Source organism: Catharus ustulatus, chromosome 2 (genome assembly GCF_009819885.2).
Source record: "Catharus ustulatus isolate bCatUst1 chromosome 2, bCatUst1.pri.v2, whole genome shotgun sequence".
In the NCBI taxonomy this organism is placed as follows: Eukaryota; Metazoa; Chordata; class Aves; order Passeriformes; family Turdidae; genus Catharus; species Catharus ustulatus.
In genome coordinates this window covers 36671495-36693883 of record NC_046222.1, presented here as the reverse complement: position 1 = coordinate 36693883, position 22389 = coordinate 36671495, and the positions used below count along the sequence as shown (strand labels likewise).

General features: G+C 41.0%; 1 protein-coding gene and 1 long non-coding RNA gene across 2 annotated transcripts; one reads left to right on the top strand and one right to left on the bottom strand.

The window, feature by feature from the left end:
* The first annotated feature begins 286 nt into the window (after positions 1-286).
* On the top strand, positions 287-21320 carry PCF11 (PCF11 cleavage and polyadenylation factor subunit). The gene is made up of 16 exons (XM_033051820.1): positions 287-739; positions 5428-5553; positions 7764-7952; positions 8334-8525; positions 9295-10403; positions 10664-10853; positions 10939-11572; positions 11653-13130; positions 14486-14573; positions 15291-15410; positions 15934-16042; positions 17131-17314; positions 17733-17888; positions 18967-19059; positions 19586-19621; positions 20204-21320. Exons 1-16 carry the CDS (start codon positions 551-553, stop codon positions 20411-20413), a joined length of 5103 nt encoding a protein of 1700 aa, XP_032907711.1. The 5' UTR covers positions 287-550; the 3' UTR covers positions 20414-21320.
* On the bottom strand, positions 21136-22206 carry LOC116992336. Its single transcript, XR_004417032.1, has 2 exons — positions 22132-22206; positions 21136-21967 (listed from the first exon to the last, which is right to left on the bottom strand). It is a non-coding gene; the product is annotated as an uncharacterized LOC116992336 (long non-coding RNA).
* Between the last annotated feature and the right edge of the window lie 183 nt (positions 22207-22389).

Below are 22389 nucleotides of genomic sequence, written 5' to 3'. Positions count from 1 at the left end.
GGCGGGGCTGCGCCGGCACCAATCGGCGCTCGGGACAGCGCGGGAAGGCGGGAGGAAGCGGCGGGGCGGGGCGGGAGACGCGGCCAATGGCGAGTCGGGACGCGCGTGCGGGAGCGGGACTTGGGCGCAGGAGCCCGTCAGCCTTGAGGAAGGGCGGTGCCAGCCAATCGGAGGCCGCTGTGGTCACCGGCGAGCCAATGGCGAGCCGCGCAGGCGGAGCGCCAGCCAATCAGGGCGCGTCCGGCGAACAAAAGGGGCTCTCCAAGGCGCCGGCCCCTCTCCCGAGCACAATTTCACATGACGCAACGGCTGCGGGAAGCGGTTCGCGAGCCGTGCCCGCCGCCGCCATTTTGTGAGCGCGGAGACTGAGCCGGCGGCGGCCCGAGGAGCGGCGGCACCGGCAGCGCAGTCAGCGGGAGCCGCAGAGCGGAGGATGCGGTAGAGGAGCCCAGCGGCAGCGGCGGGGGGGCGGCATCGGCATCGGCGGCGGCGGCGGGGGATCGCGGGGAGGGGGCTGTCGGTCGGTGGGTCGGGTCCTGGTCGGAGCAGCATGTCGGCCCCGGAGAGCAGCGCTGGCAGCAGCGAGGCCCGGGAGGACGCGTGCCGCGACTACCAGTCGTCGCTGGAGGACCTGACGTTCAACAGCAAGCCGCACATCAATATGCTGACCATCCTGGCCGAGGAGAACGTGCCCTTCGCCAAGGACATCGTCTCCCTGATCGAGGCGCAAATCGCCAAGGTTTTTATATTCCACCGACTACTACTCCTACCTATACTGCTGGGGGGACCGGCCGGGGCAGTGGGGTAGGGCGGCCTGGGGGCCCGCAGGACAGGCGCGGGGGGAGCCGAGCGGCGGAGGCGGTTCTGGGGGACACAGCAGAGCCGGGGACGAGAGGGCCCGAGGGTCAGGGTCGGGAATTGGGACGAGAGAAGGGGAGAGGCTCGGGCGGGGTGGGCATGGCTGGGCTGGCGCGGCGAGGGGGCCTAGGAGGTAGTGGCGGGGAGGGGGTGGTGTTGATAGTGAGGGGGCGAACTAGAGAGCAGGGTTTGATCGGATCTGGGGGAGGACGGGGGTGTAGGAGGCTGGGGGTCGCCGTGGGAGAAACAGGCGGATGAGGGAAACGTGTCTCAGCTGGGATCAGGGAGCGACGGGGCGAGGCGGCGGGCGGGGGCGCCTTCATCGCGAAGCTTAAGGGTGCTGGTGCTACTACTTCTATCCCCCTATCGCACAGGGAGCAGGGGACTCGAGGGAGGGGAGCAGCCCCCACACCACCCTGCTGGGAGTAGGGAAGGGTTTGGGACTCGCCCCAGGAAGAGCTGAGGGAGGAGGGCAGCGTGGCTCGCGCTGTGAGCCCCGCGTAAATAGTAGGCACAACATGGCGGCCTGGCAGTGACTGGGCACTGGAAGCTGCACTTCCTCGCCCTTGGAGTGGGGTTTTCCCCCGACATGCAGCCAGGATTCGGTGTCCGAATCTGGTGACTGAACCCTTGGATTTAGGTGGTTTCTACAGTAGGAGGATAGTGCAGTCAATAGAGAAGACCTGAGTAGGGGGATTTCGTGGAGAGTTGGGTTTTTCTCGGGGGATAGTGTAAAAGGAAAATAAGTTTAAGTTTCCAGAACTTGTCCGCCACTGACGGGCTGAGTGTAGTGACCTTTACGTGTAAGTTAAAGCTATTTCCCCAGTGCGGTCCCTGTGAGAGATTAATTGAGGGGTGGGGGCTCCCGTATATCGTAAAAAAGTTTGTGGGTGAAAGGTGATCATCTCCTTCGGTTAGAAAACTGTGTGGTGGTGATAGAGGTTGTTTTGCTCTGCCTCGTTAGAGAAAATTCTGTGGGCTTGGGGTAATCTGTTTGGAGTTCAGGTGATCTGTGCCCCGAGTAGCACTAGTGTTGTGTATGTATTTAATTTATTTTGGTTAGAGAAGCTTATTGGTTGAGGATATGGTAGAAGGAATTCTCCCTGATCGTAGAAACTGCAGCAGCCTGTAGGATCCTAACATGGCGTCTGAAAGGCACATGATATAAAAAGGGAAAGAGGAGGCTCCCTCCGAGCCCAGCCCAGGCAGTTGCTGACATCAGTCAGCCACTGTACATGCATGGGGGTTTGCAGCACCTTTTTAGCGAGCATTTCAGAAGAAAAGGGTTCTTCTTTCAATCCCCCAACCCCCCGTATTCGTGCCAGCCGCCCCTCCCCCGTTGTTTCCCTTGCTCCCTCTGATCTCAGGTGTTAAAAGGCTTTTTCTTTGGCTTTAATTGTGGTTTATAATGGTGAGAATTTACTACCCAACGATGGGGATGGGAAACATCTTTTAAGATACTTAATCTATCTTTCTATCAATGCAGGATGTCTTTTTAGTGTGCCACAGACCACTTCCAGTCTAGTTTTAAATGCTGCCAGTTGGCTGAGTTTTGCCATTCCTTGGGGAGGTGACCTCATAATCTAATAGCTCTCACCATTATATCTCCGAAGGGGCAGTAGATATGTATAAAATATTTGTGATAAATAACTATGCTGTCAATTTTTTTTCCATTTCTGGGTGATTTAGAACCTGCCCTGAAGTGTGGGGTTTTTTAAAAAGATGTCTTAAAACCTGTATCAACGGTTAGTTTTGCCTAGTTACTGTTTATGACTGTAGTTTATTCAAGGCAAGTTTTTAGTTGTTTCTGGGAAAGTGATCTCCTTTACTAAGCCACTTTTAAAAAGTGTTGCCTGGAGACAGTTTGTTTAGTGTAAAACTTGAGTGGTCTGCTTTACAATTTAATAAATGGTTCTGAAATGTGTGACTGGTATTATAAAATTTGTAAATAAAAAGTGTGAAATATGTATTTGTCTTTTTATTTACCATTGTATAGTGCAGAATTTGTTTCCAAGATCCATTTTGTGTACAAAGGTTTTTTTTTTTTTTTTCAAAACCAAATTTTTTCACAAGTGTGTGACTTGGGGTTCGATTGCCAGATATTATTTTAAACTTGAAATCTTTTAGGAAACTAATAAAAAAGAGCCACACATTTCCAACAATAGCTTTCCTACGTTATTTGAAGGAACAGTGGGAGTTTTGTAAAGAAGTCTTTAATATTATGCTGGTGAGCTCAGAGTTAGTGTTCTTCTGCGTTCGTTCTGGTGGTTATGCGGCGCCTCCCTGCCTTTTGGTTAGTGTCGTGCGGGCATCTTTCTTGCTTGGGGGTGTTGCAGAGACCTGAAAACGAAATGCATTCCGGTGTGGGATTCCCTTTTGTGTTATTGAAATACCTGCTAGATACCTTGACATAATAAACACTTCCAGAAGAGAAGACTTAAATATTCCAACCATATTTAAGTTACGTTTCTTAAAATGTGACACCTAAATAGCTTATATTTCAAGCTGGCTACGCTGCTGAGCTGCTGATTGTGCTCCGAAGTGTGAAGTCAGCTTCCTTACCTAGACAGGGTGTTTCCGTGTACGATTGCTGTAACAGTCTGGTGCATGATGAACGTGACAGTTAAACTTTATTCAGTGCTTTTGCTACTAATGGTTCCCCAGCATCCCAAACTTCCAGCTTAGCTGAGTGTAGTGAGCTACTTTCCTGCGTTGGCGAAATGGAAGAATTAAACTCAGGTAGTAGCTCTTGGGCATAGGTACTTCGGAGACAGCTCTTTGTGTCCCTAACACAGCTGACTAAAAGTCGGAAATGGTGGTGCACTGTCATTTTGTTACAAAGGAAGGCACTCAGAACTGGAGTGTTTTTAATGTGCCATTGAGCAGACTGCTTCGAAGAAGAAGCCAGTGTTTCACCGACGTCTTAAATAATTGCAGATCCACAGTCTTTTTTGTCTGAGACTTAAGCAATGCTTTTTTCTAACACTTGTACATTAAGTTGTTTACAGTTCAGTATTACGTCACAGTGTGAGATTGGCTTCTAATGTGCTGCAGTTAGTTTTAGCTAACTTAGCTTTTTTTTTGTCTTTTTATGTACAAAATGCATCCCTGGCCTGTTTCTACTTTTTTCCAATATGCTTGAAGGCATACCCCCCACCTTCCCACCCCCAACTAACAAGGAGTTCTGTCCTCTTCAATAATAAGTTTCAGGTCATGGTAAATTAGTACACTTTTAAGGGTGAGGAAGCACTCTGCCCATGTAAAAATACTGTTGAGTGGGTGCCCTTCTGTGAACCACATTAAAGGGGAAGGAATTCAGTTTAAATGGTGGAGTAGTAGCACTTCACACACGTACCTGGATAATGGGTCTGCAAAGTAAGGTGTCATTAATCTAGTAAGCTATTCTGTTTAAAATGAGCATTGAGGGAAGTTATTCTGACTTTATCCAGATGGTGAATGGAATTTAAAGTATTAAAAGTGGATGCTCTTCCAAGGGGATCATGGTCAACACATCATGCTTGTGTTGTCCTTCATGTCCTCTTCAGCAAGTCTGTGTACTTGCTGATGTTTTTTGGAACTTTGCTGTGCCTTCTGCTTTGTGAAAGCCATTGGCAAGCATTAAAATGACTTTTATTGGTCCCGTAATGCTTTCTGTAAATTGGAAGTTGCTGTAGCTGTCCAGGATCACCACACTTTTGTTGCACAAACTTGGTGTGAGTTTTGAAAGAGGATTTAAAAAACCCCCTGCCAAAACAAAAACAAAAAACAGAAGCCTCCTGTATCAAAGCTGTGTCCAGAGTTTGAAGAACTACGAAAATGGTGGTTGCAGTTCCTGAGATTGTCTGTGCGTTTACCCAGTCGACCAGATGATTTGAGTTTTAACTGGATTTTGAACTCTGTTCTGACTGTGTTTTTGCATGCACTTTGGAAATGAGAACCGTCACCATCTGCAAGTGCCAAGAGAGAATGGGACTCTCTGCTATATCCTGTTGGATTACAGTGAAATAATTGCAACCTATTCTACATGTAATTTATGAAAGACTGCGATAATCAACATATCATTTACAGCTACAGAAGTTCACTGACTTGGGCTATTTGCCAGAAGTCTTAATTTGTGTTCTGTGAAATCCAGAAAAATCCATCCAGGAGGTTTAATTTATAAACGATTTTTAGAAGTTCCTTGGAGTGCTGACGATGGTTTCCTGCTAAGTTACTTCCTCAAGGGAAAGGTTACACTCGGTACACTAGTGGCAATACGGTCTCGTGGGCTTCTTTTTTCTTCTTTTTTTCCCCTCCCTTTTTCCAAAGCTTTGACGCACAAACAAATTAACCTAAGGTGTTCCTTTTTTTTTTTAAATTTTTTTTGGTGATAGATCCACTGCATTATACTGAGTATCCATTTTTCAGATAAGTTTTTGTATAAAAAAGATCCCAAGCCAAATCCCTTGGTATTAATAGTGGCAACCAGAAAGAGAGGTCTGTATTTCTGGGATTGGTAATCCCTATATTGAAAAGGTTAAAGTATGTTTTTGTTGTACTAAACTTCTCAGTTTCTTCTTATTACTCCAGGCTCCTGCATCAGAGAAGCTACCCGTTATGTACCTAATGGATTCCATTGTCAAGAATGTGGGAAGAGAGTATCTCACTGCATTTACTAAAAACCTAGTTGCAACATTTATTTGTGTATTTGAAAAGGTATATACACTTTCAGAAAAGTATTCTAAGCAAAATTTGTTCCTGGTAAAATAAGTACGTGCTTTAAGGTTTGGGTTTTCTTGTCTGCTGAGCAATACAAGTTGATTGGTTTTTATAAATCTCAGTATCTATACTGTGAAAGATTATTTCTTCTGCTATCAAGCATGTAAGTTAGCTGAAAGATTAAAAGTATTAATTCAGTATGTAAACATCAGTAGTTTTTCTATCCAGGCAAGATTTTACTAACAGTATTTTGATTATTGATGCCTTAGCTGGATTTTCTGTTATGTGTAGTCCAATTAATTACAAATCGTTGGTTTATTTTTAAGATAGTTAATAGTCCTTATGCCAAGAATAGTTTGAGATTTGGTTTCTTGTGTCTTTCTCAAAGCCTCACTCTCCTGTAGTTAGGTTTGTCTGATTTACATAATTCACATTGTGCAAAATGAGTGTTTAAACTCAAGAGTGAGTAGCACTGACACCTGGTTCTCTCTGTGACTGTGTGGGGGAAAGACCTTAAAATGTATGTCTGTATTATAAATAAGTGGTTTAATTTCATTCAACATTGAAAGCTGCTGCCATATCTTTTAATTCTAGATCTAAATCGTGAAGCCCAGTGAAGTAATTGTGCATACTCCTCAGTGAGAAAAGCATATGCAAGTCCAGGGTTTGAAAGGCCAGACTTGAATGGGTTTAAGTTGATCAGAAAAGAAGGGTTAATTTTGTGGTTTCCTGTATGTTAGAAGAACGTGGCATTTCCTAAGAATGAGAGGAGTGAGGCTTTTGCATATTTATCGTTACTTATCAGTGAGGATCTGAAATCCCAGTATACTTTATATATGGTTTTCAGATGTAAAGTGCATGATGAAGTAAGGAATAGATTGTTACGATGTAGAAGATGTAAACTCCTGTGTATACAGCAGATAGAGGTAGATTTAGTTGGTTTTTTGGTGCTGAATTGTGAATACTCTTCTTAGTTGCATTTAAGGTTGCAGCTGAATGAAGCTCTGGATAATAACTAATCTTCAGAGTTTGATATGTGAACTTGCTTCTAAGCTGACTAGAACTACTAATGTGTACTAATTACATGTGTAAAGTGGCAGTAATTTCTAATAGCTTAGCTGATCATGTTAAAAGATGCGAGTAAAATTTCAGCACAGGCGTTGTTACAGGTTTAATTTTATCAGTAAATGGTCACTGAGGTATCTTTAGACACTTGAAGTTGGAACTGTTTGCTCAGTTATTCCTGCACATTTTTATAGTGAACTTCAGTGAAGCCTCTCATGGAAAATTGTATAGAGGCATCATTCCCCAATTACTAAGTGTGAATTACTTATATTGAAGCTCCTGCTCTTACCCAGAAAGTACCTCCAAACTTTCCAGAATGTTCTTTGTCTAGGTGTAACATCTGAAAATGGCAGCCAAAACCATCTACATGAGCAATACTTAATGATTGAATTGGAATTTTGAAATTGAGACAACTGCATGTATTTTGTCCTTTTATTTACTGGTTAAATGACCCACTCAAGTTATGAGATGAACTAAATTTTGCTTCATTGTAAAATTCTGATTTAGCTGCCATGAGATAATCTGATTGTAAAGAGATAAAAGGGGTCTCTGGTCCTACAAGTACATTTACTCTGTGACTCATATGTAGATGGGTCTAATTTTGCAGCTGAACTGAAATAATAATTGACTTCATTGTAGCCAATACTAGTTTTATTGCATTTGCTGGGAAAAAATCCTTCAGTGACTAAACAGCTGTGCAAAACACCTTTTTTTTTCTGTTCAGAGTTCGTTTTTTCTTGATTAATTTGTCATTATTATACTCCAGCACAAACATTTGAATAATGTACTGTCTCGGAGGCTGTTGCCTTTCAATTCTTTTGTTACTGTATTTTTTTCCACAGAAGTTGGGCCAGTAAAATGAGAATTTTGCTAATGGAAAAGTTGAAAGAAAATTCTCAGAGCATGGTAATATACAATAAAATTGTCAAATGGCCTTGAAACAACAATTCTACATTTGAACTTCTGTTACTGATCTTGTTGATAAGAGATGTGTTGTCTGCACTGCTTATAAATTTTGTGTAGCAAGTTCAGTTTGTTGAAATGGCAAGATAGAAATAGAAAATGAATTAAATTCTACAGAAAAGTTTAAGAAATTGTTCTATATTAACTTAACAAGCCATAGAATTGTTTTATTGTTTTAGGTGGATGAAAATACTAGGAAAAGTTTATTTAAATTACGCTCCACATGGGATGATATTTTTCCTTTGAAGAAACTATATGCACTTGATGTCAGAGTCAACTCATTAGATCCTGCCTGGCCAATTAAACCTCTGCCCCCAAATGTGAATACTTCTAGCATCCATGTGAATCCTAAGTTTTTAAATAAATCGGTAAGTTTTTCTGCCTTCTGTAAGAACAGATGGTAATACGTATAGTTTTCATTGTTTATATGCTGCTTTTTGACAATTTAGAATATTAAGAATGAAGTATCTGATCTGGCCTTTGTAAACAGGTAAGAGCAATTCAGAATATTTGAAGGGTTTGGTTCTTTAATTTACAAATTGTATTCTAGGTTTTGGAACATTGAGAAATCTGTATTAAATACCCTACACCTGTCAAAGCAGGCAAATCATTGTGGGGCAAAAAAATTGCAGTGTATAACTGCTGTATGAGCTAAGTCCCGGTACTGGATCATGATAACACTGAAAGGAGATGGATTTAGTTGATTTCATTAGGATTTTAAATGTAACTTTTCTTTATTTCGTTTTTAGCCAGAGGAATCTAATGCACCTACCTCTGCTGTCACTTCTGGTGCCTCTACTCCTCCAGCTGTTCCTGAAATACAAAAGAATTTGACACAGGAGCAACTGATAAGGCAGCAATTGCTTGCAAAGCAAAAGCAGTTGTTAGAACTTCAGCAAAAAAAACTAGAGCTGGAACTGGAACAGACTAAAGCACAGTTGGTGAGTAGGATAGTTGATAAAACGTTATAGTTGGGGTGTCTCTTTTGGAGAGTACTTGGCTGTACTGGTAAGTACAGTACATTGTTTTTTTTCCTCATGTGAGGCAAATGTAGCTATTTTAGGACTAGTAGAGTAAGGCAGGGTGATTTGGCATTCCTGCACAGTTTTTGTTACCTTGAAACCTTCAGTATATACACTTAAATTAAAAAAAATTTAAAATCTTGTGGTTTGGTTTTAATTTCTCTTCAGAATGACACTTCATTGTGATCTTCATCTTTCACCTCTTGCAAGTGACAGCGAGCTGGGCTATTTCAAATGTGTTTGTTCCTAAGGAACAAGGGAGCCTGATTGTTTGTAAACAAAGTCAGTTTTTTGGTCGACAGTAGTTGGAAGTCTTCCTGTGTTGGCAGCTGACAATACAAAACAAAGCATCTTTGAACTGAAGTGTGAAAATAGGGTACTTGGCAGCTGAGTTTCCTAGAGCATGTGGAATGTACAGGAAAGCTAGCACTGTAATTGGAACATGTGCCAAAGTTACATATCTTGCAGTATTTACTTTATATACTGATCATGCATTGTATTTGAATTTGATTTGTAATGATACTGCATTATTTTAGTGCTTGTAATTAGCAGTTAATTTCAGTTAAATGGCTACGACTCATAATTTTCAAGACAGAGCTATTACAGTTTTGTTTTTGAGACAGAATATTAGCGCCTCTGGGTACGAGTTGTGGCATACAGATTAATGCTGGATTTTTTCCAATTTCAGGCTGTATCTCTCAGTGTTCAGCAGGGTTCATCTAGTAGTATAGCTTCAGTTCCAGCACCTTCCAAGCAACGCATGTCTCCCACACCTCATATGACAGTTAAACCACCTCATCAGACTGCTGTGCCATCTGAAAAAAACAAACCATCCCCAAGTCCTCCACTTCATGATATCAAAATAGTGAACAGGGATCCTCGACTTAATAGGATGGGTCAACATTCTTCTCATACAAAAGATCAGTCTCATAGGAAAGAATTTTCACCAAGTGTGACCAGTCAGTCTGAGACCAAGGGAAACAAAACAGCACAGGCTGAAAAACAGAACTCATCAAAGTCAGAAAAATCAAAAGCAAGTGAAAAAACAAAGAAGGAACATGAACAATCCAAAGCAAAATCTAAATCACCATCCCCTTTGAAAAATAAGCTACCTGATACTAAAGACAGTAAAAGCCAGGAATGTGAAAGCACTAAGATTTCTGACATCAGTAAGCGAGATCCAAGACTGAAAAGACATCTTCAAGATAAATCAGAGGGGAAGGAAGAGGAGGTCAAAGAAAAGAGGAGAAGTACAGAGAAGAAGGAAAAAGAAGAGCATAAGACATGTGAACATAGACTGGTGGGGAGCAGAAATAAAGTGATTAACGGTGCTGTTCAGAAACAAGACACGACTACAGAGGAGTCAGAAAAGCAGGGTGGAAAACAAGGAAGATCAAGTAGTAGAAAACGGTCACGATCACGCTCTCCTAAGGCAAGATCACCATCTACACATTCTCCAAAAAGACGAGAGAGGAGATCACCTAAAAGAAGACTTCGGAGTTTATCTCCTACTTCATCAACTCCTAAAATTGGAAAGATACGTCAGATAGGCCCTAAGCAGTCTCACGTTGAAGAAGGCCCACAAGCAGCAAGAGATGAAAGAAATTCTAATAAGAGAAATGTTAAACAAGAGGTTCGTGATCCAAGGAGATTGAAAAAAGCCCAAGAAGAAAGACCCCAAGAGACAGCCACCCAGCATTCTGCAAAAGCTTCTCCAGATCCAAAGGAGAATGCAGAAAACTGGCAGGGATCCAAATCAGGCAAGAGGTGGAAATCTGGTTGGGAAGAAAGTAAAAAGTAAGTTACTATCTTTTAAACAACTTCTATGTGAAGTTAGTGGAAATTATCATCTTGGCTTCAGTATAGTTGACTTTGAGAGGCAGTGTTCAGATTGTTAAAATTGATAGGTTTAACTTGTTTCTACTGGTGAAATGCAGAGATGATGCATACGTAGATTCAAAAGTGATAGTGATGTTTTGCCATGATCAGTTCTAGTAGGAACCACTATGTCCTGAATAACGAAGTAATCTCTATTTTACATCTATTCTTGTTTTCAGCTCACAGCAGAATGATGAACACCAAGCACTTGTTAAATCCCCACACCAAAGACATCGGGAAAACTGGCCTGCTGGTAAAGGAATTCTGTCACCCCGAGCACCAAAGCAGCAGCACCGTTTAAGTGTGGATGCCAATTTACAGATTCCCAAAGAACTGACATCTGCAAGTAAAAGAGAATTACTTAAGAAGGTAATACTAATAAATCTGTCCTCATAGAAATGACCAAGGTATGGGTTCTTTTCTTTGAAGTCTAAATTTTGACTTTGTATTACAGGCTAATGACAGCTTAACATCTGGTGAAATAACACAAGATGAGTTTCTCATGGTAGCTCATCAGATCCGACAGCTGTTCCAGTATCAGGAAGGAAAGCACAGATGTAATGTCTGGGATAGCCCTACAGAGGAAAAATGTGGTTTGAAAAAGAAACCTCTTCTATCAGATGCAGAATTAACATATTATGAACATAAAGCTAAACTAAAAAGGACACAAGTTCAGCATTCATTGTCAAGGCTTGATCTGTTGGATCCTGATGATATTTTGGATTATCATATACCTGATGCATTACTTTCTGGAATAGAATGCGAGCAGGCAAAAGCCAAGCGAGGGGTGCAGTTTGACAGAAAAGAACCCTTTACAGAAAGATCAAGGAGACACTCTCCTGTAAGTGGCACTACAAGACCTTTTGCTGAAAACCTGTCATCACTTGAGAGTCGACGAAGACTTGAAGACCAGCGTGCTACTAAAGGAGCAAGAGGTTCTGATCCTTATGACAACTGGGGAGAATCGGATGAATTTAGAGATACTCTCAGACAACAGGGGAAGAGTACAGCAGAGTTTCAGAAAATAGATGGAGATGCACTCTGTAGGTTTGATAATCGTGAAGAAAGACAGCTTCTTGGGCAATCTGGTATGTATTTTACTTTATATCTGTTAAGTAATGGACTATATGTTAGTGAGTGGTTATGTGATTTGTTCTGGTTTTTTTAGGCGTTCGAGATGAACCAAGGTCGCCATTTGCTGAGCGTTTCAAAAGAGCTAGGTATGAAGATTCAGAGAAAGCACCATTTCCAGAAAGTCCAGGATCAAGATTTGGAGGTGCTGAAGCAAAGCAGAGGATAAGTGCACTGATGGAAGACAGACCTCTGTTTGATGGCTCACCTAGACCGACTGCTGCAAGGGTTGGGGTCGATGGACAAGGAAGTCCTTTCGTTGATGGTCCTGCTGGTGGTTCAAGTTCCAGAATTGATGGGCCAGCTGGACAGGCTGCTATGAGATTTGAGGGACCTTTGGTGGGGGCAGGTGCATCTCAGTTTGATGGACCACTGTCAGGAGCAGGGGGAGCTGGAGCCCTAAGATTTGATGGGCCAACAGGTCAGCTGGCAGGGGCTCTGAGATTTGAAGGACCCTCAAGCCAGGTTGGTGGAGGAGGTCCACTGCGGTTTGAGGGACCTCTTGGGCCTCTGCGATTTGAGGGGCCTGCAGGGCAGCCTGTGGGTGGTGCTAGATTTGAAGGCCCTGGAGTTGGTCTCAGGTTTGAGGGTCCCCATGGTCAGCCTTCAGGTGGTCTCAGGTTTGAGGGACCTCATGGTCAACCTATGGGGCCTCGGGGTCAACCAGGGGGTGGTCTCAGGTTTGAGGGACCCCATGGTCAGCCCTTGGGGCCTCATGGTCAACCAGGGGGTGGCCTCAGGTTTGAGGGGCCACATTTACAGCCATTGGGGCCCCATGGGCAACTTGGAGGTGGCCTCAGATTTGAGGGGCCACATGGTCAGCCCATGGGGCCACATGGACCATCGAGTGGTGGGCTCAGGTTTGAGGGCCCACATGGACCATCAGGTGGTGGACTGAGATTGGACGGACCACGTGGCCAGCCAGGTCTAGGTCCTAGGTTGATTGATGGACCAGTACACCAGGGAGCTGGTGGACTTAGATTTGATGGTCCTCTTGGTCGGGCTGGTCCGAGATTTGATGGCTGTCATGGAGCCGGGTTTGATGGTCAACCTGGACAGCTGTCTCTCCTGCAAAGATTTGATGGAATTCATGGACAGTCTGGTCCAAGGTTGGCACCTGGCCAACAGGCACAAGCAAGATTTGAAACAGCCATACCTCAAAGATTTGATGGACCTCACCAGCCAGGCTCTAGGTTTGACTTGCCTCTTGGCCTTCAGGGTGCACGTTTTGAAAATGTAGCTAACCATCCTGCCTCAAGACTAGAAATGTCACCATATGGACAAGGTGGTCCGTTTGTTGAACATCCTGGACAGGGCTACAATGGACCAGCTCATGGAATGCAGTTCCAGAGACCTGATATGTTTGATGGTTCACCCGGACCAAATTTCAATGGGCCAGCTGGCCCAGGAGCACAGAACTTCCCACTGAGAGGAACTGGACATTACTTTGAAGAAAAAGGACTCCAGGGTCCTCAATATGGAAATTTCAGTAATATGCCAATGGGAAGTAATCAGGTAAGAGCTGATTACATCAAATACTTTGCTTGCAGAAGTGTTTTTGTTACAGAATTAGTAGAATTTCTTCCTGTAAAAATGGAATATTAAGAGTTGGCAGGCTGAGTCAGTTTCAAACTAAAAAAGTCACTAGATAATTTAAGAAGGACATGCATTGCTATGTTTCAAGAATCCTTTTTGAAGTATTAGTCAAAATAGTGGATGTTTGCAGTTACTTAATAGTTCAGCATATGTCTTTGAAATCATTATTTTCGACATTAGCACAAAACCATGTATTTAGAAGCCTTTAGTATTTTCAATAAATTTCAACAAAGGTGAATTCTATATGAAGCATGAAAGGTAAATTAAGTGAAATATACATTAGGTTTTCTAAGAGGTGTCAAGTTAGACTGGACCAAAATAATAGCTATCTTTTTTCAGCTATTAGTACTGGTTACAAGCCAGTTTTAGAGATACCCATAGCTTGGGGGAATTGAGGAAGATAGGGCCATTGTTGAACTTTCTTGCTCAATTGCGTTATTGTCTTTTAAAGTTTTCTTGGCACCATCATGCTTTGTCAGTTCAGTTGTCTTTGTTGATGCCTCCTGGAAATGCTCTCTTCAAAAGGAGCAAATGATACTTTACAGTGGTGAAACTGATGTAATATCTTGCAGTAGATTAGAGATTTTGTTTTGGGCAGTAAAAAGTGAATGTTAACTGAAGTTAACTGAGTTAACTGATTGTTCAAAAGCAGGTAATGTGTCCTGCAGACGTCTGATGGGATAAAACTTTAAACAGTGTGTAAATCCAGAAAGCAGCCAGTTAGAAAAAAAACCCAAACATTTTTATTACAAGTGTATTATAAGGACTCTTTTTTCTGCCTACAGCTTACTGTAGCTGATGTGCTGAAGTGTTGCTTTCAAGACGTGTCAGTAGTGAATGCTGCAGTTCTTGATAAAAGTTAATTGTGGCATTTATTAATAGACATTTATGGGTTCCTTTAATTTCTTGAGGAGCTCTATTGTGGTGAACATGAGCAATTTAAAAGGAAGTACTGTGTTTGGAAAATGTGATTTTTAAGTAGAAGGAAAGGTGTTGAAGGTGTTGTGGTGGGGTTTTGTTTGTTCACTTGTTTTTTTAATATTAGACAAAATGAGGATGTGTTCTGAATTTTCCTGGTGGAAAATGAAAATGGGGGATATCATGATCAGTTGTTTGTTGTCTTTTTCAATACCAAACTGACATGGTACATTCCTGGAAGGAGTTCAATATATGTGAAGTTAATGAGAAATATGTAGAAGCTAATAATAACTTGTGAAAAGTAAGTTTATAATGGCATTATTATACAAAGAATACTCAAATGTTTACTTTTGCAGGTTTCTCTTATGTCTACTCAACCAGGACCTTATGGCCAAGGTCAGCAGTATTTGCCAAATCCTGGAAGTTTTGTCCAGAACCCTGCAGGTATGTTCCTTCTATTTGTTTTAGATTGTTTGTTCGTTTTGTGGTGGCCACAAAAATGACATTTTTTTAATGTCCTGATTTACTGGGTCTGTGTGGATTAAGGGAAGCCTCCTCAGTGAGGTAGGTGGCTGTAGATGCAGTATCTCTAGCACCTTCCGCTCTTAAGGAGCTTTTCTCAAACACTGGAGGCTGTTTGGTAGTTTTCATTGACCATATGGTTTGGGTATAAAGTTGTGCTGAAAAAAAACAACAAAAAAAGTTTTGATCTCTTTTTCTGGAAGGCATCAGTCTGTAGATCTAGATTGCTGTGCTGGGGTGTGCAAACATTTCCAGTGTATGAGTGGTTAGTAGTAAAAAACTTCAAAGACATCATAAAAGGTTAAACTAGGTGATGAAGTAGATTTGGTGAACTATCTAATCCAGGACAATACGGCAAGAACCACCATCCAGTAGAGATCTGTGTATGGGCAACCAGCTTTGATAGCACTTCGGAATACATCACGAAGGAAGGGAAAATCTTGTTACCAAGATTCCCTGTTGCAAGGGAAAAATTAACCAAACGCTAGATAAAGCAGAGAGTTGATAAATAATTTGTAACAAATAATTAAAGAAATGGGAGGCAACAGGAAAACTGTGTTGTGAAATATACAGATAAAACTAAAATCGATTTCTGATGCTATCCTTTTGCCACCTTTGAATGTCTGTTTTCTTTCCCAGGAGCCATTTCCCATTCATATCCTGATAACCACCTTGGACAGGTTGATGTGAATGAATTGTTTGCTAAACTGCTGAAAACAGGGATCCTCAAATTGTCTAAAACTGATTCCACTTCAGCGCGTATGTAGATTTATTATGTTCTGTCTAGTTTATCCACAGCTCAGTTGTAAATCTGAGTATACAAACTTTTGTGAACTCCTGTATGTTTTCTTTTTAAATTGAGCTCTGGTTTTGGAAAGGAACTTAGTGCATGTGATTGAGTAAATTCTTGGTATCTTGTTTAACTTACACTTCAGCTATCCAGAGCAGTCAGTTTTATCTTTGATGCTGTGCTTACATAACTTGTTCTTGATTATAATCAGGGTCTTTTCATCTTCTGAAATATTTCTGTGTCTGTGAAGACTGAATTTTAATGCCAAACACTGAGGTGAAATCTTGTTTTCCTCAATTGAAATTCTGGCTTATTTTCTTTTATGCTTTTTTTTAATGGTATCAGAAGATGATTAATGTAGCTGTTACACACTTGTGTTTGACCATAGTCAGATTGTACTAATAATGTTTTTAAAAGAAAAACTTTTAGGAGCACATAATTTCTTTCTGATGATGTACTGAAATTTTGATTCAATATCTTCATGGTTTCTAGAAGCAAATGAAACATCGACCCAGCCAACTGCTGAAGAAGAAGATGATGATCAGAATGAAGATCAGAATGTTCCAGACCTCACTAACTTCATAGTTGAAGAACTTAGACAGTGCGTATGGTAGAATGGGCCTACAGTAGGAATAACAGCATGGCAGTAGCTAGATAGTTCATCCAAGACAGTTAAAAGCTTTTAAAAGATTATCTCTCACTCTGTGATTCAGAGGAGGTTAAACCTGCATTGTTTGATGTCAGCCTCGTTGAAGTTGAGAAAGGAAAAAGATGGAAAAGTAACGTGAGAAAATTTAGTTTTGCACAGAGGTGCACGTTGTTACTTAAGCACTAAGGTTGTGATAGGCAGTGAAGCCCAGGCCTTGGCTGCATCAAAAGCTATGTGACAAGGAGGTCAAGGGAGGTGATTCTCCCACTCTGCTCTCATGAGACCCCACCTGCAATGCTGCTCTGGGGCCCCAATACAAAGAGGACACAGACCTGTTGGCATTGAGTCCAGAGGAGGCTGTAAAGATGATGAGAGGGCTGGAGCACCTCTCCCAGGGAGACAGGCTGAGAGTTGGGGTGGTTCAGTGTGGAGAGGAGAGGGCTCCAGGGAGGCCTTCTTGTAGCCTTCCAGTACCTAAAGGGGACTACAAGGAAAGCTGGAGAGGCTAGTAAGGCCACAAGTAATAGGACAAGGGCAAATATGGCCTTATACTGATGAACAGATTTACTGTAGATAGTAGGAAGAAATTCTTAAGTGAGAAATTGCAGTGAGGCACTGGAATAGGTTGCTCAGAGAAGCTGTGGTTGTCCCACTCTTGGAAGTGTTCAAGGCCAGATTGGATGGGGCCCTGAGCACCCTGGTGGAAGGTGTTCCTGCCCATGGCAAGGGGGTTGGAAGTAGATGTAGCTTGTAAAGCTGGGTGAAATGAAGGCACTGCTATTTGTGCATTATTAGGTGAGAAAAGCTAGTGGGAGTGAGACACAACACTAAAATGTTTCTCATGAATCGTTAATAAGAGCCCATTGTTTTTTGAATGTTTAAGTTGATTGTCATGAAAATCAGGTTGAATGTAGTCATATTGTGTACTTGGAGCAGATTCATGCTTTTCTCCTACTGTAGGCAAATGAAGCAATTTACTGATAAATTTCTTACTGTCTCTTTTTAAAGAAGTGTTACAATTTTTTTATCTCTTTTTGTAGGCGTTATGATAGTGTTATAAATCGACTGTACACTGGAATTCAGTGTTACTCCTGTGGAATGAGATTCACTACTTCACAGACAGATGTTTATGCAGATCATTTAGATTGGCATTATCGCCAGAACCGGACAGAAAAAGATGTTAGCAGAAAAATTACACACAGGAGATGGTACTACAGTTTAACAGTAAGTAATACAGTATTTGTGTGGGCAAATTACAGGCTGGATTCTGTATTTTACTCCTGCATGTGCTGTAGGATTGCAACTGAAATTTGCATCATCACAGGAGTTGGCTCTGTAATAAACAGTGATGTCTTAGATACTTCAAGTAGTCACAAATGCCTGTCAGAATACAAAAGGCAGTTGTGTGATGAACAATAAACAGTTTAAAGCTGCTTACTGCACTGTTTTCATTTACTGAGAATGGAATTTGAAGGATAGTGATACTTTGTGTAAAAAGTGTTTTTGAAATGTATGTACCATTGTGAGAAAAGAGTACACTGTGCTAATGCTACATGAGGGAAATACTTCCAGTTTTAACAAAGTAAGATTTGTTAAATACAATACTTTGGGATGTCAGAATGAGAATGAAAACTTTTCTTAGGACTGGATTGAATTTGAAGAAATAGCAGATCTAGAGGAGCGTGCTAAGAGCCAGTTCTTTGAAAAAGCTCATGAAGAGGTTGTGTTGAAGACGCAGGAAGCTGCGAAAGAGAAGGAGTTTCAGAGTGTCCCAGCTGGACCAGCTGGAGCGGTCGAGGTAAGTTTCAGCTTGCATGATAACAAGAATCTGTTTATCAGGCCAGATGGCAAGAACCTATTCTTTTAAAGGCTTGTACTGTGTTCTTGTTACTGAATGTAGACTGGAATATTGTACTTGGGCCTTTGTGCATCGGTCGTGTATTTGTATATGTAATGGTTGTTCCTAGGGGCAGGAGTAGTATAATCCACCTGTAGTTGAAAAGAATCTACACCCATTGGCATTATGTGGTTCTAGCAAAACTGAAATGGACAAAGTGTATTAATTTGCTGAATGTTTACATAGAGTAAATAGAGTAAGCAATTTGTCCTTTGATGGTTGTTGGTCATTAAGCAATTTGTCCTTTGATGGTTGTTGGTCATTCAAATTAGGGTTTACTGGGTTTTTGATGTTTTCAAACACAAAAATTTCCTTTTTGGTAACAGATGGGCATCCAGTAGAGCTGTATTTTGGTAGATGAGATGGTGTAATAATCAAATACAAATGTTGTTAGAATTACAATTTAGTTTTACATGCTAAGTCTCTGAGAAACTAACTATGAAACCAGAAGCGCCTTTTTTTTTTTAAATTTTAAAAAGCGGCTTTTGTGCTTTGTTCTCTGGGTTGATAATTTTTCACAAAAGGACTAAAATGCTAGTACTCCATCTAAAAGTTCTACCTTGTTTGACTTCCACTTGAAATTGCAGTTTAAGGGGAAAGAATTAAGATAATGCCATAAATAAAGCTAGTTAAATCGTTGTAATGGGTTGACTTACGTGACAGTAAGACAGCATAACACTGTTACAAAATGTTTTGCAGACTTATTAGCTAAAGGAGCAAAGCTTAACCTTTCTCAAGTGACAAAGAGTATTCAGGGGCAGAGGGTGATCCTTTCTGTGTCTGCAAACCATATTCAATTTTTAATTAAGGTTTGCTAATTATTAAAGTGATTTTTAAAGTGTGGAGGAAAGATCATGTTCTAGGCTTAATATACTTAATTTAAAATAATCTGACTTGACTCCTACTGGGTTCTTGAATTTCATGTGTTCAGAAAATTGCAATACCACCATTTATCTCTGTTACTCCGGTAACTTTTCAGAGCTGTGAAATTTGCCAAGAACAATTTGAACAGTACTGGGATGAGGAAGAGGAGGAGTGGCACCTGAAGAATGCTATCAGGGTAGATGAAAAGGTAATCTGATCTTATTTACATGTGATTCTAATTTATAGTAAAACCCCTGAAGAATTATAGAAAAAAAGCCCTAGGCAGAGGTGGTGTTCTTTTTCTCCCAAAGGATTCCTGTTGTAGTTTTCCTGGCTTCCAAATACATAAATATCTCTGCCTTTGGAAGTGCCTGAAATCCTGGTGTCATTGTTATGGGCTCACTAGCTCTCCCCTACACTGCAGTGCTCAAAGAAAAATGGATCTGTGTATGGATGTAGGTATGGGTTCAATTATTTGTGCATGCAGCTGTGCACAGATAATTCCCAACACTGTAATTCCCAGCACTTACCAGCCTTCTGTATGATAACATTTCCTAATAGAAACCACAGAATCTTGTCGCAGGTATAGTTGACACCATATTTCCCTGCTCAGACCAGTTTCTCTAGATGAATTATGTGATAATGTGTAATAGACACTGTTACGTTCATTATCAGTGATCCTGCTAGAATTTATTTTTACATATTTAAATGTATAACTTTTTTTTTTTTTTCAGATTTACCATCCATCTTGTTATGAAGATTACCAGAATGTAAGTGGATCCTTCATATTTTTGGAAGCATTTTGCTTTCAGTTTGTTTGCTTGATCTCTTGACTTTGCAGGGAGCAGAATGTGCTGTGGATTTCTCTTGCTTGAGAGTTGGAGGCTTTGGGCATGGCAAGTTTATAATACAGAATTAGCTGAGATGCATTTCTGGTTGTGATTTACCATGACAGCTTGTAAGCCATTAAGCAAAGACATGGTTTGATGGATTTAATGTGGAGTAACGCTTGTAATCTTAGGAATTTGTAACAATGGAGTAGATGGGTATTGGTGTGACATTTTTAATGCTTTGGGAGTTAAAATTGTCCTGAGGGCGGATAGCAGGAAACAGTTCATGGTAATGCATTAAGCATAAGTATCACCACTGCTTGGTGATACTTTTCAAAGGAATTGGAAAAAAAGTAATGCTATTAAAAGAAAATTAATTTGTTAAAAGTTTGACGAAGTAGAAGTTTGGACTTCGAGTGCTCAACCGTCAACATATGTGCATTTTGAAAAAAGGCAAAAAGAGTAAGGGGCTAAAAGTGGTTATTTTAGTGTGCTAATGCTACATTGACTTTCACTTTGCAGACATCATCATTTGATTGCACACCGTCTCCCAGCAAGACTCCTTCAGAAAATCCACTAAATATAATGTTGGACATTGTTAAACAAGAAGCAGAAGAGTCCTGTGACTCGCCTAAAATCAAAGAAGAACCTGATGACACCCCTCCTGCCTGTGCAGAAGAGAACACACCTGCATCTACAGAAATCAAAACAGAACCTGAGGAGTCTGTTTAAATAAACTGCGGTATGATTTTTTTTTCCTTTTTTTTTTACAGAAGAGCTGCTGTGTTAATTCTGGAAGGCAAATACTTTTTATATGAATAAAAATGTCCAACTGAGGCAGGGCCTCAACTACTGTTTGGTTAATAAATACATTTTTGTATTTGAAATTTCTTATTGCCTGCACAGTTTCAGGTGTCATTGTGTGAAAGTTCTGTAGATGCGTGAAAATTTAATGGTATATGTAAAAATGTAAAATTTTCACTTGTTGAAATGTAAATTATAAATAAAAGATATTTTTGCTATATATGGAGTGTAATGTTTATGCACACCATCAAATAAATACAGTGTTTCTGTACTTTTTTCAGTTTAAAATTAATTAAAATGAGTTTTTGCTTATAAGATTGAGAAAAATTAAAGCAAGTCTCTTCCTTCAGTTATCCCATAGGTGGGTTATCACGGGAAGGAGCTTCTCAAACAGGCCTAGATTCCTTGCCTTTTTAAAGTTATTTGAACAAACTTACATATCCAGATGTTTTAAAATAACAGTTGCAACAATGAAACAATAAGAAAAATCCACAAAAGAACTCACAAAATACAGTTCTGGGTAGAAGGGGAAAATTTAACAAACCAACTGGAGTGCTTGATTGTGGTGAACACAAGTGCCAACAAAAAATTAACAAACCAGGATGCCTGGTAGTTAAGACATTTTTAATGATTTTTTTTTCCATTAGTCGAACACAGATTTAATAAAGCTGAATTTTCTTTACATTACAGGGGGGAATGAATGTAAGAATGCTCATCTGAAACATGGTTAACATTTTCTTTTTTGTTGCTTATGACTGGACTTAGATGGTAAACCAGATATCCTGAGATGTTAATATTTCTTAAATGTTACAAATAAAACTAAGCATACATTTGAGTGTGCGTCTCTTCCTTTCAATGATCGTCTGGCTGGTGCGTTTGTGGGATTGGAAATAAAGTTGTGTATTTCAGTATACATTTGATGTTTATTCACTTTGTTAGTTACAGTGTGTATTTTTAACTTGCTGCACTAAAACTCAGAAAGCAATGTCAACAGTCTTAGTGTGTTACTCTTGCAGTGGGAATACTTGGGAGTCAGAATTCCTCCTTAGTGTGTAAGTAGAAATAATCTGCAGTGCAGGACATGTTGGCTGCAAAAACTTCTTCCCATGTTTTCATGCAGTTTTTAAGATGCAAGTAGTACTTTGATTCTTCTATTAAGGTTGGAGCTGTAGTTGTAAGCTTGCCTTGTTCTAGAGACTAGACTTAAAAATGCTGTTAAATTAGAGACAGTGCAGAGGAACAAAATTAAAATGGATCAGGGTGGTGTCAGTCCGTACAGTGGTGTGTGTGGCTGCTGGCTGTGTTGTGGGGAGCTGCTCCTGCATTAGTTATTGCAGCTTCTTCCTGGAGCAGGGATGTAGCCTGGTCCCCTGGCCCAAATACAATGCTTTGTGTCCTGGAATACTGTAAACTTCTAAATCCCACCAGCTGAAGTTCAGAGGAGACTGAGCAGAGACGTGATGTCTTTAAAAATGTAGAAGGCTGTTCAGAAAAGGGAACAAATTACTCTGTCTACTGGAGATAGAACAAAAATGAGACCTATAAATTGCAGAAGTAGGCTTTATGACAGCTCTCTAATGACAAGGATAATTAAGCCCTAAATGGTCCATTAAGCCCACTTGGTCCATGTAATTATCGCTCCATACCTGTAAATCTGACTGGGAAGAGTTCATCCTGTCTTGGAAAGAGCCCGGCTTTCCCCCAGGGTACCAGCTGGTTTTGACTAAGGGACCTGAGGAGCAGGATCACGTCATTGCAGGGAAGATAAGAGAGTTAAAGATTCCCACAATGTGACTGGAGTCCGATCATGCAGGGCACAAGCTGGTTCCATACCTCTCGGTCAGAGCATCACTGGGGGGTTCCGAGGTGGGAATTGGTGCTTGTCACACTTCTCCTGGGGGATG